Here is a 19533-nt window from a genome sequence, read left to right as displayed (position 1 = left end):
TTGGCCCAAATGGGCAGTGGGGAGGTTTGAGCAGCCTTTGGCAAGCACTCCATTAGGTAGATTAGGGACGGAAGGGAGTGGAATGGAAGGAGGGCGCCCAGCTAGAAAGCTACTGACAGAGCCCGAGAGAGGTGATGATGGTTTTTGCTTAGTACAGATGGAAAGGGCAGTAGCATGCTAAATTGGTTTTTTTTTTTTTGGCCATGCCGGGATGGTATCTTAGCTCCCTGACCAGGATCTAACCCATGCCCCCTGCAATGGAAACGCAGAGCCCTAACCACTGGACCGCCAGTGAATTCCCTCCCTGTCCCCTTTCAGTTGCTTTCAACTCTGCAGCCAGAAGGATCCTGTTGAAATGCCACTCCTCTGCTTAAAGCTTCTGTGGTCTCCCAGTCTAACCCCTGGTTACCTGCCTGCCCCCATATCCTTCTTGCAATCCCATTTGTTCATTCTACTTCAACCACATTGGGCTCATCGCTGGTCCTCAAAGCCGCCAGCACACTCTCACCTCAGGGCCTTTGCACTTGCCATTCCCATATGGGGAATGCTCTCTCCCACACCCTCTCACTTCCTTCAGGGTATTACTCAAATGGTCCCTTCTCAATGAGGCCTTTCTTGGCCACCATATTTAAAAATTTCTACCTTCCTCTCCAAAGCTTACCTCTTTCTCTCCTTTAGTTTTCTCCTTAGCACTCATCACTATGTAGTATACTATGTATTTTACTTATCTTATTTGTAGTCTCCGTATTGAGAAAGTAAGCTCCAGGAAGGCAAGGAATTTTTGTCCATGATGCTCCTTGATAAATTGCCACCATCTAGTAGATGCTCAATAAATATTTGAAAAATGAATTATTGAATGATGAGGAGGGAAGGAAGAGGTTGTGTTTAGAGAATGTGGCAACTGCTATGGGAATGATGGGGAGGGAGGTACCAAAGTCGGTTTCAGGGTTTCAACCTCAGATGATGGAGAGAGGAATAGAGGGGTGGAGGGAATAAATTCTGAATTTGAGTTGCCTAAGAAAAAAGAACCATTGCATGCGGCTCTTGGCTAGGTGTTTTGAAACCTAGTGTAGCATGGAATATGTTAGAGGCAATACTTGACTCAGCAAAGAGAGATCACCAGAAGCCACATGCCTGGGACATGCCATCTTAGCCTCTTGTGTTCTGCCTTTGCTCTTTTGCTGAATTGCACTTTAGCCCTAGGTTTGCATCTTCTGTTGAAAACTGTTGCTTGAATTCCCCATATTCGCCCTAAGAGCATTGCTCAGTGTCCTTTATATAAAACCCTATTTCTGGAGAACAGAGTTCTCACACTTAGCCTACCTAGGAAGCACCACGGGGGCTTCTGAAACCCAGAGTGCTGGACCCCAGCCCAGAGTGTCTGATTCAGGAAGCCTGAGGTGTGGCCTGAGGATATGCATTTTTTTCTTTTTTTTGCGGTACGCGGGCCTCTCACTGTCGTGGCCTCTCCCGTCGCGGAGCACAGGCTCCGGACGCGCAGGCCCAGCGGCCATGGCTCACGGGCTTAGTCGCTCCGCGGCACGCGGGATCCTCCCGGACCAGGGCACGAACCCGCGTCCCCCGCATCGGCAGGCGGACTCTCAACCACTGTGCCACCAGGGAAGCCCTGAGGATATGCATTTTAACAAGTTCCCAGGTGATCCAGAGGCTGATGGTTAAGGACAACACTGTGAGAATCACTGCTCTAGAACATAGTTAAGAAAAGCTTCCTTTTCCACAAGGCAATTAGAATGTTTCTGCTAATGATGATTATACAGCTTTCTGCTTTGGTGGCCAGGAAACTGAGGGTCAGATTTGAAGCCCAGGAAGAGTCTCATAGAAATATTTAATTATTTTCTCTGGCTTTGATGTTCTGCTCTATTTACATCTCCTCTATTTCTTTTTTTTCAAGGAAATATGATGAATTTATTTTTCTTTTTTTAATTGAAGTATTGATATAGTTGATGTACAATATTACATTAGTTTTGTGTGTGCGATATAGTGATTCAGTATCTTTACAGATTATACTCCATTTAAAGTTATTACAAAATAATAGCTATATTTCCCTGTGCTGCATAATATACCCTTGTTGCTTATTTATTTTAAACACAGTAGTTTGTATCTCTTAATCCCATATACCTATTTTGCCCCTGCCCCTTTTCCTATTCCCACTGGTAACCAGTGGTTTGTTCTCTGTATCTGTGAGTCTGCTTCTGTTTTGCTATACGCATTGTTTTGTTTTACTCTTTAGATTCCACATATAAGTGATTACAGAGTATTTGTCTTTCTCTGTCTGACTTATTCTACTAAGAATAATACCCTCTAGGGCTTCTCTAGTGGCACAGTGGTTGAGAGTCCGCCCGCCGATGCAGGGGACGCGGGTTCGTGCCCCGGTCCGGGAGGATCCCACATGCCGCGGAGCGGCTGGGCCCGTGAGCCATGGCCGCTGAGCCTGCGCGTCCGGAGCCTGTGCTCCACAACGGGAAGAGGCCACAGCAGTGAGAGGCCTGTGTACTGCCAAAAAAAAAAAAAAAAAAGAATAATACCCTCTAGGTCCATCCATGTTGTTGCAAATGGCAGAATCTCATTCTTTTTCATGGCTGAGTAGTGTTCCATTGTAAACATATGCCACATCTTCTTTATCCATTCATCTCATTTTCTCTATATCTATTTGTTTGTTTCATTTCTCTTTTACATTTATTTGTTGTACCTTCAGCTTAAGAGGCAAATTGTAGATGGTAGCAGGAATGGCAAAGAATTCCTAAAAAAGAAAACACTTTTCAAATACTCAGTGCAAATTAACTGTGCGACTACTACTCATCAGAGTAGTATCTACTTAGAAATATATATAAATACTCATTAGATTTAAGCAAGCAAGATTGTACTGTGGCCAGTAACCATGAATAATGTATTTTGGGCCCCAGTGGCCACCGTTTCTGCCCACTGTTGGCAGGTAAGTGGCTCAGGAGCCCTCTGTGCTCACCCAGCGGTGACTGTGGGATGCCAGGGTCATCCAGTTCCTTCTTCTCTTTTATTGGCAAACAGGGAATGCCACTTGTCAGTATGCTGTGGGGTGGGGGAAGAAACTGGAATGCTTTAGTGGGGACTTGTGATTGGGGAACCCAGGGACATCATTAGTTCCAAAGGAAATGGGGACACTTGGGGTCCTGTGTTGTCCATGTTACATACGAAGAGCGACTTTGGTTTTGCTTTTACAGGAAGGCATGACTAAAAATAGTTTGATGCTCCTTCGTAATAGGCATCGTAAAGTTGTATCTGCTACAAGTCCATGAGATATACAGGAGGGTGCAAGATTTACATGCCACAAAGGAGGTTATTGAGGTTTTCACTGCATGGTGATGGTATGTTTCCACAGCATTTTGATGCATCTGAAGGCTTAAAAGTATATAAATAGTAAGAACTAAAAGATTGGAGGTAAAGGAAATTTCGTGGAGAGATGTTAAAGAAAGCGATTCCAGGATTTTAATTTATGGAGGTGACTGAGTGATGGTATGGAGAAGTCAATGCCATTGAAAGAAGAATTTATTACTTACATTTCCCAAGAGAAGGGGACACACCATGCCATATGGGGCCAAAGGGGAAGCACCAGGTACTGGTCAGGAAACAAAAGACAGGAGTGAGGGGAAAGCCAAGGCCAGAGCCCTTATTGGGGTTTCCATGGGAAAAACAAGGCAAGACAGAGTAAACAGCTTACCACTGGCTAGTCTGAGTGATTCCAGCAGGCTCTGGGCTGTAGGGTTGGTTTCTAGTTGTCTGGGTGGTTTAGGGCAGGGGAAATACTGGCTTGGCATGTGAGAGTTAAATAACAAGGTGGCTGATCATATAAACTCAGGATTGGTTGGTTTCCATATAAAAGATGTGCTCCTAGCTGAGCCCTTGCTATATCTAAGCACTGGTAGTCTAGTCTGTCCCCAGCCAGCAAGCTTTTTAAGATGTCAAAGCATTATAAAATATAGGGAAAAAGTGATTAACATAAAGCTTATGGGAAAAAAGAAGCTTCTGTGTTGCAGCCAGAGGTACACTCTTACCTGGCCCGATTCCACTATAATTATTATATGGAGCTTCCACTACCTTTCTTTCCAGCACTTTCCCTCTCCCCATCCTCTGGAGGGCCTTTCCCAAGCCCTTGAGGCTGAGGCTTAGGTTCAGCCCTGTATGTTGGCATCATGTTATTTTATAAAGATCTCCACATTCTACATAACAATGACCCCCAACTCTGGTGTTTCCATTTTTACCCATGGTCTCCTTGTCTTTGCCCAATGGGAATTCTGTGCCTGGTTTGACTTAGTTCACTTAAGCCACCTTTCTTTGCTTGTTCAGTTGATATTTCCCTCAAATTTTACTTTGATTTAAGAAATTGGCATTACCTAAGACGTTCAGGAAAGGACTAGACTGGTTCCCAAGTATCATTCTAATTATTGAGATAGATGGCTGGCAATGTCTATCTTAAGAAAATTTCTCTTTCTTTGCTTCTTTTCCTCTTTCACAAATATCTTTATTAAGCAACTACCACAGGATGAAGAATTCAGGATACATATATGAAAAGTTACAGTCCTTGCCTCAAAGAGAGCCAGAAAGGAAAATAAGCATAATAAAATGTAAGTCTTAAAATGGAGGTATATACCTTCTGAGGAAGTTGAAGAAAAAGGAGGAAGGAATTCCTAAGTTAGTGGCCTGAGTCAGGGAAGACTTCTCTAGGAGGATGACATACTGCTGCATACTTTGAAATTTGAAGGTTTTTTTTGCGGGGGGAGGTGGAATATAAAAGCAATGCATGTTCATGGTTGAAAATTTAGAAAGTATTTAAAAATATAAAAAATAAAATAAAGGTGAATTCCAACCTCATCCCCGAACATAAATGATTAATTTTTTTATAATAAAAAAGTGTATTTCGAAACTGGACGGAGATGCTGATTGCATACCATTGTGAATGTACTAAATGTCACTGAATTGTTGACTTTAAAATAGTTAAATTTATGTTATGTGAACTTCACCTCAAAAAATTATTTTTAAAAAGGTGTTTATTTTTATTTATTTATTTTTTTTGTGATACGCGGGCCTCTCACTGTTGTGGCCTCTCCCGTTGCGGAGCACAGGCTCCGGACGCGCAGGCTCAGCGGCCATGGCTCACGGGTCCAGCCGCTCTGCGGCATGTGGGATCTTCCCGGACCGGGGCACGAACCCGTGTCCCCTGCATCGGCAGGCGGATTCTCAACCACTGCGCCACCAGGGAAGCCCAAAAAAGGTGTTTATTTTATTTTATTTTTTTGTGGTACGCGGGCCTCTCACTGCCGTGGCCTCTCCCATTGCGGAGCACAGGCTCCGGACGCACAGGCTCAGTGGCCACGGCTCACGGGCCCAGCCGCTCCGCGGCACGCGGGATCCTCCCGGACCGGGGCACGAACCCGCGTCCCCTGCATCGGCAGGCGGGCTCTCACCCACTGCGCCACCAGGGAAGCCCTTTATCTCTTAAAAAGGCAATCGCCCAGTTATCTGAAAAATTCAAGCATACAAATTATTTCTCTCGCAGATAGGCTGGATAAAGCCAATGTTGTATATCTCCTCCTTGTTCTTTTGTTCACATTTTAGTTTTTCTTTTAATGGGCTTTTTAGTTTATAATCTTATCTACATCCCTTTAGGATTCTTTAGCTTTAAAGAGCCCCACTTTAAAAAAGGTGATCTATTTGGTCCTTCACATTTTTCTGTGCTTTTGGTAAGTCCAGCACCAAATGGACTACGCTTAATTTTATGACATATGCTTCCTTAATACCTAACTCTCTCCCCAGGAGGAAATCAGGCATCTTTGGAACAGCCTTCATTTTCTCATAAGTATATGGATATTGTTTTAGTACAAATTATTGCTGTGATGTAATAAAAAATGTTAATAAATAAATACATTCCAGGAATATTTTGGGGGTGCCCACTGAATGCCAGATCTGTGCCAGGAGCTGGGCATACAAAGATATACCAAGGTCCTGCCTTCATGGCATTTACATTCTCTTGAAAGAAGCAAATGGGAAAAAACATGTGCAGCTACAAAAGAACGGATGAGCATTATGGACAGGAACAGCGTGTGGTGGGAGCACGGAGAAGGAGTACTTCATCTGTCTGGAGGGGCTGTGACAGCTTCCTCCAGGAGGGGATTAATCTCGAGACTCAATGGATGAGCTTGACATCTGCCGATCAGACTTGTGGGGGATACAGTTAATAGCACAGACATAAGAAAGACCCTGTTGTAGCATAAGGGGGTAACTGTTCTGATAACCGAGAGACTGTACATGTCAAAAGTAATGAAGCTTACCTTTTCCACGAAGGTATGTAAAGATCACACACGTGAGTTAATTCACATTACAAACATGCAAACTGTACAAAAGTATATACACGAGAATCTTTTTAAATTTCTCTTTCCCAATCTTACTCCCATTCACAGCATTTCTTGGCATTATATATATTGAAATGTATACCTTCTACCATATATAAATCCATTGTTTTAGTTTGTTTTTTACCTAAATATTATATATATATATTTATGCACACAGGCATATATATATTTTTGCAGCAGCTTGCTTTATTCATTAACAAAAATATTTCTTGGAGTTCCTTTTATGCTAGTACATAAAGCTCCATTTCATTTTTAACTACTACATAGTATTTCATTACATGGCTGTGCCATAATTTATGTAAACGTTTCCCATTGATGGACATTTATTTTTTTCCCCTAAATTTTTTCTCTTATAAATAATGCTGTAATGAAAATGCACATACATCTTGAAGCATATATATGGCAAGTTCTGTGAAATAAATGCCTAGATTCAAAAATGAGACTTTTCTCTCTTCCTTGAGAGGTGGCTGGATAGGTACGTAGCCCGTACCTCTGGGCTATCTTGCTCCTTTGGAGATCATTTCTGTTTGTTCTCCAATCCAAAGTCTCTGGGAGTGTCTGACCTGGTGGCCTTATCCCTTGTGCCTTTTTAGCTGTATTATTTCCTGTTTCATACTGAGGCTGGAAGAACAGTTGTCCCGTATCATGTACCAATTCCTCTGCTGTGGGTGTCAGGCCAGAGAGCTGGCATCTCAGAAGTGCGCCTACTCAGGGAAGTGTTAGTTGGGTGAAGTGGAAACTATAATTTAGGACTATATTACAGGTAGTTTATACATTTAGTAGACTTCAGGGTCTTAACAAAGAATACCATTATTTCAGTCAATAAAAAATGCAAATCATTCATTTTAAGCAGTTTTTGAAACAGGAGTCATAGGTTGGGGGTATTTCTTATAAGGATATTTGTGTATGGGTATGTTTTTAGATTCTTTATTAAATTTCCTTATCCTAGTTGAAAAACTAAAAAAAACCCCAAATCTATTTAATAAATAAAGGGGATGAGTTCTAATCAGTCATCAATTTTTCCTATATTGCTGAATGGCTATTTCCAGTTCATTTCAAAAGCAATTCAATTTTCTTTTCTTCTCCATCCCTTGTTTATAACATTCATTTGTCATTTTTGTCATTTTATAGACCTACCAAGAGCAGCTGTCAGGATCTTAAGCAACATGACATTCCTTTTTGTGAGTTTGTCATACACAGCTGAGAGTGCCATTGTAACTGCTTTCATTACCTTCATTCCCAAGTTCATCGAGTCACAGTTTGGTATTCCAGCTTCCAATGCCAGCATCTACACTGGTAAGGCACTGCCGTTAGAACTCCTTGAAACCATGATCATTTTTGACCACTAAACTAAAATGCAATGAGTAAAGAGAAAGTTCGTTCTAACATCAAGGTGTTAAATTCAAGTTCATGAACAGCAACCTTCCCCCACCTCAGATTTTAGGAGGAGGAAGTCTTTGAATGTTTTCTCTTCAATTCAGATTGTACTAAAGTGTAACATTTTCACCAACTGTGTTTTGGAAAAGGGAGAACTTTGCATATTTGTGTTTTTACAGTTCTCAGTTCAAAAGAATGAAATGGGCAAACTTAAATCTGAATAAATCTTTTCATGGTCTGACATGAGTCTGAAAGTGTTAAATTTTAAAAAACTGATGATCTGAAATATAGATCATTTTCATGGATTTTTCCATTCATAAATGTGAACAGGTTTTAATTGCATTACTGGAGGTGCTTGAAGTTAGAAAGGCAATCTATGAATTTTGTTTTAGATGATGTTTTATGTTGGTACATAGACCCATAATACTTTGTGCTCAAATCTTTTTTTTTTTCCATAGTAAATTGGGTGCTCAGAAATGTGGGAACATGAATTCTCAGATATTGGGATTTTCAGTGTATTATACCATGTAATATCCTGGATGTTTCCTTAGTGATTTCAAAGATGGTCAAATGACTGTATCTACCTAAGGCTCAATTTATTAATAAAGTATATTTAAGCAGTTAAGTGGAGAATTACAAGAGCCTCTGCAATGGCCGGCTCCCACTTTCCTCTTCCACATCCACATTCAAACCCAGCAAGCTTGGATTATCTGAAAATCAGCAGACAAAATTATATTATTGTATAGAAAGAGAAGTTGAACTATTTGGGTAATCATTTTGTTCTTTATTTCATTTTGCCCATAAAAAGACATACATATTGGGTTGTGGGTCCATGATAGCAAATCTTTTTATTAAGAGTATACTGCTATGGACATTGTAATTGTCACCTATAAATCTGTTTTTTTTTTCCTGTTGGTTTTAAATAATATATGTTTGGCTTATGGTAAGGTAAACTTTACAGATTACATTTTAATTTGGTTGTCAGAAACCCTGAACATCCCATTTTTTTGTTTAATTCTTACACTAACCTTTATTGAGCAACAGTTCTTGGACAGGGAAACCACGAGTTGTCTTGTTGTTAGATCTGAAGCCATGTAACAGTCAAATGTGGTCTCAGTATTTCCCACACTAAGTTTCAATATTAGAGGTGTTACTGGAAAGAAGGTTCATAGTCAAATAAATTTGGGGCTTCCTGAGTTAAACAAAATATTACAGAGTCCTTTGCTGCTGGACTTTTCATAACCCTTAATATACCAGTGTGCATTGTGAAAACTCCCAAAGGAAAGTTCAAAGTACAGGTCTCTCCCAAATATATTTGACCATGAAATCTGCTTTCTTTAAGGCATTCTTTCTCATGAATAGTGTTCTTCAGGACACATGTCAGGAATCACTGCTAGTCCAGCCTGCGTGTCCCTGTTCCAGCCAGGCTGGGGAGCAGAGCCTTCTGGATTATCTAGTTTCCCTCCAGATGCACCATTTGGACCTCGAGAGTTACCAGGCTGTGGTCCAATGTTGAGCTGGGTAGGAACTGATGCGTATTGAACCCATATTGCCCAAGGCCATCTCTTAATTACTGGTTGAGGCAGAGGCTAGATAGACAACTTTCTGTGGACCTGGGGTCTTTGGCCGCAGAGGTTCCACCGGGATGTGGTCAAGGCAGTGGCCACTGAGTGTGGCCTCCTTGGTGAAGAGGGTAAACGATTGAAGAAAACAAAATCACGGAATTTGTTCATCTCGCGTTCCAACATCCGGGTTAAAAAGAAGCAGTATCACACAGTGCCAGTGCCATTCTGGTTTTGTCATCAGCAGCTCTTTTTGTTTTTGATCATTGCCAATGCAATTTATACAGTGTTTGGTGGTCTTCGGTGTTTTGATAAAAGACCTTTCGTTTCCAGCTCACGTACTTTTTCCTTCCTTTCCAGACAGAGAACAAATAATAATAGGCAAGAGATACTCAGATTGATTAAGAGTAGAGGGTAGCCTGTCATATTACAGTAAGATTAAACAGGGATGATACTTCTTTTTAAAACTTACTTTTTAAAAACTTTTAAAAACTTTTTTTAAAACTTTTTTTTAAAACGTACTTTTAAAAACCTGATTTTTTGAATTTGTATCAGTTGAATCCTTCTTACTCTCTAAGCAGAGATTTGTATTTTTTAGGGACTTATTTAATTCAATCTTTTGTATTTAAACCCCGTTCCATGCACATAGGTGACATGGAGGACTAAGAAATGTATCTGAAGATGAATTTTAAAATAGTTTAAATTTCTCCTCTGACACAGCTTTTGAGTTAAAGTTCTTTCTTCGTTTAACAAAATTACCTGACCCTCCATAGCAGTTTGCTTGTGTTGTGTTATATGGTAGAGATGAAGCTCCGTACATGTATCAAAGATGGGCCTTTGCTCACTCGCCCTCTCTCATAGCCATTGAATACCGACTCCCGGCACGGTGCTGTGCCGTGTGTGTGTGGTGTGTGGGTGTGTGTGGTGTGTGTGTGGTATGTGCCGTGTGTGTGTTGTGTGTATGTGTGTGTGTAGTGTGTATTGTGTGTGTGTTGTGTGTTGTGTGTCATGTGTGGGGTGTGTGTGTGTGTATGTTGTGTGTGTTGTGTGTTTTGTGTGTGCTGTGTGTGCGTGCTGTGTGTGTGTGTGTGTGTGTGTGCGTGTGTAGGCGGGTAAACACGGGGCGGGGCAGATATAAAGGTTGAAACCTGGACCTTAAGTTGCCTACAAATCTAAAAGGAGAGAGACAGCTTACAAAATAAGTTTAGAAAAAGCAGTTTAAATAAATGAATGGAAGCTGTGGGCTACAGAGATTATTTTGGCTGGCGGCGTGGCGGTGTTGAGCTGCATGTCATGGCGGAAATGGCTTTTAACCAGGCTTTTAAGGAGAAGCAGAATTGGACCGTTTGGAGTTTGGAGGAAAGGCATTTGCTCTCTGTGCAGGACCAGCTTGAACAAAGGCAAAAAGCAGGGAAGGCTGAGGCTTGTTCTGGCTCCAGCCAGCGCCCCCAGCCCCACCCCCGGCCCCCAAAAAGCTTCCTCGGACAGACATGCGAGGGCTCTAAAGGCTCTAAAGGCAAGCAGGTGGGAGGTGGGCTGGGCGGCGGTGGAGAGATGAATGCTTCCAGGCGTGGCTGGGGGCCCCTGTGCCCTGAGGGGACGTGGTGACACTCATGAGTGTGACACTGAAGCACCTTCAGCCCACTGGTGTTCGTTTCTGTGCAACAGTGGATCCGTGGTCACGTTGCACCCTCTCTGTTTATGGTCTTTCTGCTGACTCACTTGGGGTCACATTTATTGAATGAAATGAAATATTATGAAGTTGATATTTTGGAAAAGCCTGAAATAGCGGGAAAAGCCCTGCAGAAGGAGTTGGATGGAGCGGTCATGAACCCTGCCCTGCTGGTCACCAACTCTGTGACTTTGGGCAGGTCACTTAACTCCCTGAACTTAAGCTAAAACTGAACTTTATCATCTGATGAGGATAATATCTCCCCTCTCTCTGTGTCAGTGTTGTTGTCAGGATCAAATGAAGTAGTAAATAATGATTTGTTCCAGAGCTTACCTAACTTCAATAGGTACAGTGGTATAAATTGAAAAATATAACTTAATCATGTATTCTAGGAAATAAAATTATTTATGATGATGGTGACATCACCTTACATTTGAAGTCCTGCATCTTGAACAGGTCTGAGAATAAAACCTCTGTAATAATAGTGATGGTAATAAAATGACATAATATTTGTTGAGTGTTTGCTAAGTAGAAGATGCTAAGCATTTTTATACGTGAAACATCATTTAATACATGTAATTAATGCCTATGCAGTAGGTGTTATTGATTATGCCCATTTTCCAGATGAGGAAACAAAGGTCCAGAGAGGTTTAGTTTTTTTAATTTTATTTTTTGCGGTACGCGGGCCTCTCACTGTTGCGGCCTCTCCCATTGCGGAGCACAGGCTCCGGACGCGCAGGCTCAGCGGCCACGGCTCACGGGCTTAGTTGCTCCGCGGCATGTGGGATCTTCCCGGACCGGGACACGAACCTGCGTCCCCTGCATCGGCAGGCGGACTCTCAACCACTGCGCCACCAGGGAAGCCCCTAAATGCATGATTTTAGCCAAGTCCCTTAGCCACTCTCTCTCAGTTTCTCATTTGTAAAATGTGAATGATCCTCTCATAGGGCTACTGACAAAAGTTAAATGAGATAATAATATCTTAAAACATTTGGTATATAGTCATAGGTGCTCAATACAAATTGGTTTCCCCCTTTTCATGTTGTAAGACTGTTAAATTTAAATCCCCATTAAAGAGTTTTGTTAGATTTTCTGATTTAAAACAAACATTGTATTAGTCTAATTTAGAGTGGTATTCGAAGGCATTTTGCTAAATCTCACCTGTTAAGAGAAGTGATACATTCAAATGAAATTGTAAGGAGTGACTATTTTAGTCCCGATCATAGGAGTAAAGTGGAAGAAATCTTCTAGGGCAGCAGATAGGCAGGAGGTGTTGGGAAGGAAAGTTCACAACATAGTGCATCATCAATCCATCTCTCTCTGTCTCTGTCTCTCTGTCTCTCTGTCTCCCCATCTGTCTCTCTCTTTGAATTGCACTAAGTCAGTTTCCCAAATGACCAGCCTCCTGTTTGGCCAGTTCTCCAAACCATTATTTCTTTTGTGATTCTTTCTCTTTATTTACCAATTATCAGAGTAAAAAATTTTGTTCTAGCAAATTGGTATAGTGACCAGTAAATTAAAAAAATATATGATGAACACATGGATTTTTTTTTTTTTTGTGGTACGCGGGCCTCTCACTGTTGTGGCCTCTCCCGTTGCGGAGCACAGGCTCCGGACGCGCAGGCTCAGCGGCCATGGCTCACGGGTCCAGCCGCTCCGCGGCACGTGGGATCTTCCTGGACCGGGGCACAAACCCGCGTCCCCTGCATCCGCAGGCGGATTCTCAACCACTGCGCCACCAGGGAAGCCCCACATGGCTTTTTATATGTTTGATGTACTTTAATCTACTGCAATCATTATTCTTTTTGATGCTCCAGTTGTTCAGTCTTTGGCCACTGGGAGCCCCTTCCAGCTAGCGTCTGTAACATTTGGAATGACCTCAGTAGGTTTTATGGTTTCCTGCCCTAGACCTGGGATCAGTCACACTTCTCCAAGGAGTCTTGGTTCCTTTTAGAGGAAAGTGATCTTTGGAGATCACCATCTGGGCACTGGGTGTGCTCGTTGCTACAAGATTGTCATTGTTTCTAGGCCTTTTTGTTTTCAATAAAAAGAGGCAAACAAATCATGAAGTTATGTTGAGATTTCCACTTCAAATGTAAGATTGCAGGTTATTACTTAACTTCTTTGATACTGTATCTCTTTACTCTAATACTGAAAATCTTTCTTCCTAATAACTTCTACATAATTACTGTATCCAAGTGTGTGTGTGTATGTATAATGGCTTCAAACCAACTATCAGTGTTATTACTAACTATGAAATATGAAATGCAGTTTTAGACAGCTTTGTGGTTCTTTCTGTGCATAGGCTGTCCCTTAGGGATTTGCAAAATACTGTGACCTAGTTATTTGAAATAATTCTTCTCTGTTTGGTTATGCCCACAACCCGACATGCTGTGGAGATTTATTTGCTTTAATTTGTTTTCAGTTTTTAGGGATTACTTTTTTTTTCTTTATTTTTATTTTAACGTCTTTATTGGAGTATAATTGCTTTACAATGGTGTGTTAGTTTCTGCTTTACAACAAAGTGAATCAGTTATACTTATACATATGTTCCCATATCTCTTCCCTCTTGCGTCTCCCTCCCTCCCACTATTTTTCTATTTTTAAGTTAAATTTGTTTTTTTAAATTATGTAAGACATTTATATGATTTGAAAGTCAAAACCATAAAACAAAGGACATTCAGAGAAGCCTTGCTTTCATCCTGGTTTGCTCCGATTCTCTCTCTTCCTCTACAGGGAGCATTTTCTTTGTTCTTCCCTCTTTTGTTTCTATTTGAATATGTAAGTAAATATGGGTATTATGTACGCAATAAATAAATATGCATCAGTATGTTATATTCGTATTTCCCCTTCTCTTACCCCAAAGGTGACATACTCTACACTCTGTCCTGCACTGTAGCAGCATCAGAGGCCTTGCTCATGTCTTTCACTGGCACACAGTTCTCTCAGTTTGCCTCTATCCAGGCAAAGAAGCTAATTCCAGCCAGGCGAGGGAGACTGAGAGCTCATGACTACGTTTGTCGTATAATACTCAGCCCTTACCCACTACCCCTGCCAAGGTTTAGCAAATTGTTACAAAGATCAACAGAGAGAATCTTTGTGAAAACCCTTCGAAAAATCTGTAGAGCTTTTGGGAATCCAAATAAACTTGGAGTCTTTCCTTCAGTATGAGCCTGTGCTGTGATGGTAGAAGCCTGGGACCTTTGTTAGATCCCACTCTTGGCTGGGCACAGTGACAGAGAGGGGGGCTGTCTGTGCATCATTTTCAGTCCTCCCCACAGTACTGCAGTGGAGGCCCTACTCTCTCCAGCGTAGAGTAGCTAAAGCCAAGGTGTACAGAGCAATTTTTGTAAGCTCTACACCAAAGCAGCCCATAATACAGGTCCACAATATATAGATTGAGCTGGTGCACAGAGAAGCTGCTTATAGTTTAGAATTTTTATTGCACTAATTCTTTCCCCTCCAACTTTTTTTTTTGAGGGGGTGGGGTACGCGGGCCTCTCATTCTTGTGGCCTCTCCTGTCGCGGAGCACAGGCTCCGGACGCGCAGGCCCAGCGGCCGTGGCTCACGGGCCCAGCCCTTCCGCGGCATGTGGGATCTTCCCGGACCGGGACACGAACCCACGTCCGCTGCATCGGCAGGCGGACTCCCAACCACTGCGCCACCAGGGAAGCCCCCAACTTTTAATGTATTGGGTAAGACATATAGTACAGGTTTGGAGGGAGGCAGATCTTGTTGAAACTCCTGCTCTTTCTCTTCATCCATCCATCCATCCATTGGCCATCCATGCACAAATGTTTGTAAAGCTTCTTCTATGGGCCTGGCACTGTGCCAGGTGCTGGAAAAACCATGATGAGAACACAGAGGGATCCCATCCTCAAGGACCTTACAGTATAGTGACCCCAGTGGGCTGCCTGTGTCCTTGGACAAGTTCCTTAACTTTTAGGAAAAAGGTTGTGATGATTAAATGAGGGGATGTAGATGGCGTGCTTAGCACAGTGCCTGGAAAGTAGCTTCTAGTAATAACTGCAGTGCTCACTTTATGAGATACTCTCATGAAAATGAATCTAAGGCAAAAGAATGAAGCTAGGACTTAGGATATGTGGAAACATTCATTGGAAAGATTACCTGGGAGAAATTGACTCGAAGAGTAAGAAGAGAGAAAAATGGCTAAAGGTAGTGGGAAAAATGCAAGAGAAGGCAAGAGACCTGATATTAACATGAAGGCTGAAGGATTATTTCATCTGAACTGATGGAGGCTTGGAGATGTAATTAATATAAATGATAACAGTGCAATTGCTTTAAGAGTGAAACACATTGTATGTGAAACTGACTTCAGTTGAATCAGTGTTGAGATAGGGATAAATCTTTGTATCTCTGATTTATTTATTCTCCTTTATTTTTCAACCTCAGATAAGTCTATTTTTTCACTACTCTTAGGAGGGAGAAGTACATTTTAAGTGTTTTAATTTTCATGTTTGAGCATAGTGCAGTGAAACGTCAGTTGATCAGATCTCTCAGTTAGATGAAATGTTTTCGTTTCACCTATCTTTGATGATTAATAGCAGAGTCCTTACGTCTGGGGTTCCTTTTCCGTGTGCCCGCGCACGAGTGCATGCATGCGTGCACAAACACACACACATATGAAGACAAACATTACTTATAAGGGATTTTCTGGGCTCAGAGGACATTCAGATCAGTTTTCTCCAGATTCCTACATCTACATTCATTGCCCCTTGATGATCAGTGAGGTTCAGAGCTCCCTTAAGAGCTTTAGTTATCAAAAAATACTATATTCTGTTCACAGAGCAGGATTCATTTTTGTATAAAAGTTGACCTGAGAAAGATTAGGGAGCTTTTCTAGAGGACTGAAAACCCAGGGGAAAGAATGAAGTGTCAGGAGCAAATGTAAAAGCATTTCCGCTAACAAGTGCATCACGTCCTTGGTTAAATCACATCCAAGATACACCCAGTGGATCTGATGAATGACTGAAGGTAAACATTAACCTCTCTGGCCCTCAGTCTCATCTTGGGAACGAGGGTTTGGATTAGACAAGCTTTCACCAAAGCTCAACTATCCCCTGTCTCCCCTACCCCACCCCCAACCTCACAAAATCCTCTGATTTTTGTGAGCAACTTCTTTTTCTAGGCATGCAAGTTAGTTAGTGTCTTACCATCTTACTCTGGATATATGTAATACCTTTCCCTGGCACTTTAAATTTCATTTACAGATGTATTGATATTTTTTCTCCTTTGGTGCGTGTGATGGAACTGAGGTTGAACTGCCACACTTTTTGCTTTTTTTGGAGGGACTATCAAAGAGTAAGGTAGCTTGATGATTCAGTCTCTCCTTTTAAGAACTCAGGACCTTTTTATTGAGCATGGTCTTGTTTTAGCAGGTTCCTACCCTACTAAAGTGAGGTGATCCCTATCTGCTTTGTAGTGAGTCAACATCTTATACGAGAAAGGTGATGAATTTTGGAGTCATCAGGTCTGGGTTCAACCTCTGCCCATTTATTTGCCACCTTGGGTGAGTTAACTAATTTCTCTGGTCTCAGTCTTGCTAGTTGTGAAATGGTGTAATCATAGCCATTTTACAGGGCTGTTGAAGTTTTAAAAAGTTTAAAAATGACTTATTAAGTGTAAAGAGCAACATAAGTATTAATTATTAATGAGAATGACCCTGGCTTTCATCTCTATTCATCAAATATTCCATTCTCCATAATAGGACAGGAGAACCAGGATTATTATTGAAAGAGATGAGGAAGCGAGGAAAGTAGGGGCTGGAGTATAATATTGTCCATTTTGTTGATAGGTAAATAAAGGTATAGGCACTAACTGAAGAATTCATGGCCTCACAGGTAGTGGCAAACGGGCTGGAGACAAACTGTGCTGACTCCCAGCTCATGTCACCATTTCTCATTTCCTCAGAGATGCTGTTAACTCGTAGAAATCATGTCCAGACCTAATGAATATCTTGGCTCTTAAGTATGGCCACGATATAGTTACACCACACAGGCAGGAAATACCTTACTCTTTTCAACTAAATAATGAAACGTGCTTAGACATTATTAGAAGTTGAAGTGATGCCCTCTTGTAACCTGAACCATCTCATGATGGACCACAGAAAATTTGTTTTGCTGTCAGGTTCAACTTCTCATTGTGGCATCTTTCCATTGGCTAGAAGGTGGAACATGGGGTTATTTGCATTTGTTTCTGTTTGACTGATTAGATTTCAGGCTAACGGTTAATTTTTTTTCAAGTCATCGTATTGAGAGAGTTCCCTGGCAGTTCATTGGTTAGGACCCGGCCCTTTCACTGCTGTGAGCCCGGGTTCAATCCCTGGTCCAGGGAACTAAGACCCCGTAAGCCACGTGGCATGGTCAAAAAGAAAGTCATCGTATTGAAATTTTTCTTATGTTTCTATTTGCAATAAAGATGAATATAATTTCTGTTGGTTTTTTGATTAAAGCGGATATTTAAAAACATTATAGGTGCATACTTCTCTTACCTGTGCAAGGAACGATTTGTGTATAATTGTTTTGTATAGAGTAGTTCAATATTATTTTGCCATATCTTCCTTAAATTTGTTTGAAATATATTCTATGTAAATACCAAACCCTTTTGGAAATGCAGTTGAACTTGGTGGAATCATTCAGACTTGGAGTAGCTGTGTAATTGTCCACATCCTTTGATAAGATTTTTCCATAGCACATCTGTATTTGTGATATTACATGTTTTTTGTTATTGTTCTTATTTCAGCCTTGTTCTCAGAGTTAGTTATTCATGTAATCAATAGGTTGATAGTTGTAGTTACAGATATATATATATATATATATATATATATATATATATTGTATATATATTAGCAAACTGTCAATTTGTACTTAACTTTTATTTATTTGAACAGAGTCATTGGTATTAACTTTGCTGGGCAAAGCATTCTACACATTCATTGAAGATTTTTAGGGGGCCTGTTTAAGATAATTAAGGACACAAACTTACAGTTGCCTCAAGTATTGTAAAAGCATCAGGTGCATTTTTAGAGGTGACAGCTAATAGTAGATAAGTCTTTATTTGTTTTTAGATCAGAGTCCCAAGAATCTCGGAATAAGGTGTCAGTAGAAATTTTGTGTTAATATAAAATATCTGCCCGGTAGAATTTTGCCCAATGGTATGTGCTCCCAGACCATCTTAGGGTCATAACCTTCAGGAAGGAAGGGTCATCATCAGGGAATAGGTAGTAAGCTCTGGAGTAAACTCCCAAATTCTGTGGTTCTATGATAACAGACAAATAAAAACCCCAAACCATTAATTTCATATTATGTGGGAATAACTGTGAAAATGTTAGTAAACTCTAAAACAGGGATCCCCAACCCCCAGGCCGCGGACCGGTACCAGTCTGTGACCTGTTAGGAACCAGGCCGTACAGCAGGAGGTGAGCCGCGGGCGAGCGAGCGAAGTTTCATCTGTATTTACAGCCGCTCCCCGTTGCTTCCATTACCGCCTGAGCTCCGCCTCCTGTCAGCATTGTGGTGAGTTGTACAATTATTTCATTATATGTTACAATGTAATAATAATAGAAATAAAGTGCACAATAAATGTAATGCACTTGAATTGTCCTGAAAACATCCCCCCACCACCCCTCATCTGTGGAAAAATTGTCTTCCACGAAACTGGTCCCTGGTGCCAGAAAGGTTGGAGACCGCTGCTCTAAAACACATGCTAGTAAATACTAAAACACAGCGTTCTTTCCTGCTTTAACAGGCTGAAACTTGAGTCGCACCTGTTAAATTGCCTTCTTGTTTTTGTTCTGTCCACTTCCCCGTCTTTAATGGTTGCTTTCAGTTCCAACCCAGTTGTTTGAGATGTCAGCTACTCCTCTCCAGCTTTGAGTAAAAAAACGCTGCATTTGGCATGTGCCTTGCATATCTTTCATTTTGGTGAAAAGAAAAATGTGAAAAGATACAGGGCTACCTTTGAACCTGGTGGAGCGCCCCCTAGTGTAATATCTGGGCTTGAAAGTGAGCCAGTGACCATCATACTGGGAAAGGAGCCAGTGGCTATTAGTTGGGAGGTACATTGCATTGATTGTTGCTACACTGTATTTTTTTTTCATTTGCTGGTTCACTTGTATCATTTGGGGTGAAATTTAAAATATTTATTGCATTTTCTTATTCTTTTAGCTTTTGAAGATCTATTGTTGTTTTCCAAAGAAGTTTTATTTGAAAATGTGTGCTTTTATTCTTCAACACTAAGAGTAGATAAGGTCTGAACAATGAGGGAAAGAGACTATTTTGCTGAGAGATTTAGAGACGCATCGGTTGATGGGGCTTGTTATTGCGTTAGGAAGGCACACAAGGACCATGTCATCTGTTTCTTTTCTCTTGCTTTCAACCCAATGGCTATTTTTATAAAGTGATTAATTAATGGATTTCTGAAACCTAAGTTCTCATAAACAGTAGGTTTGGTGTTCTCCAAAGATACTCAGACCATTAGATTACTAGATTATGTTTC

At 41.2% G+C, this 19533-nt stretch overlaps 1 protein-coding gene across 3 annotated transcripts in view; it reads left to right on the top strand.

Moving 5' to 3' along the window:
* Positions 1–19533, top strand: part of SLCO5A1 (solute carrier organic anion transporter family member 5A1) — a 125052-nt gene that overhangs the window by 59726 nt on the left and 45793 nt on the right. For 2 of the 3 annotated variants that reach the window (XM_067017347.1, XM_067017346.1), the window contains exon 5: positions 7536–7700. The exons of the other annotated variant lie outside the window; for it this stretch is intronic. In XM_067017347.1, the coding sequence (XP_066873448.1) occupies positions 7536–7700 (165 nt within the window). The remainder of the gene's footprint in view (positions 1–7535; positions 7701–19533) is intronic. 3 annotated transcript variants of the gene reach the window in all.

This window comes from Kogia breviceps, chromosome 17, assembly GCF_026419965.1.
Source record: "Kogia breviceps isolate mKogBre1 chromosome 17, mKogBre1 haplotype 1, whole genome shotgun sequence".
In the NCBI taxonomy this organism is placed as follows: domain Eukaryota; kingdom Metazoa; phylum Chordata; class Mammalia; order Artiodactyla; family Physeteridae; genus Kogia; species Kogia breviceps.
Note: the sequence above shows the minus strand (reverse complement) of the source record. Positions and strands in the feature narration are given on the sequence as shown.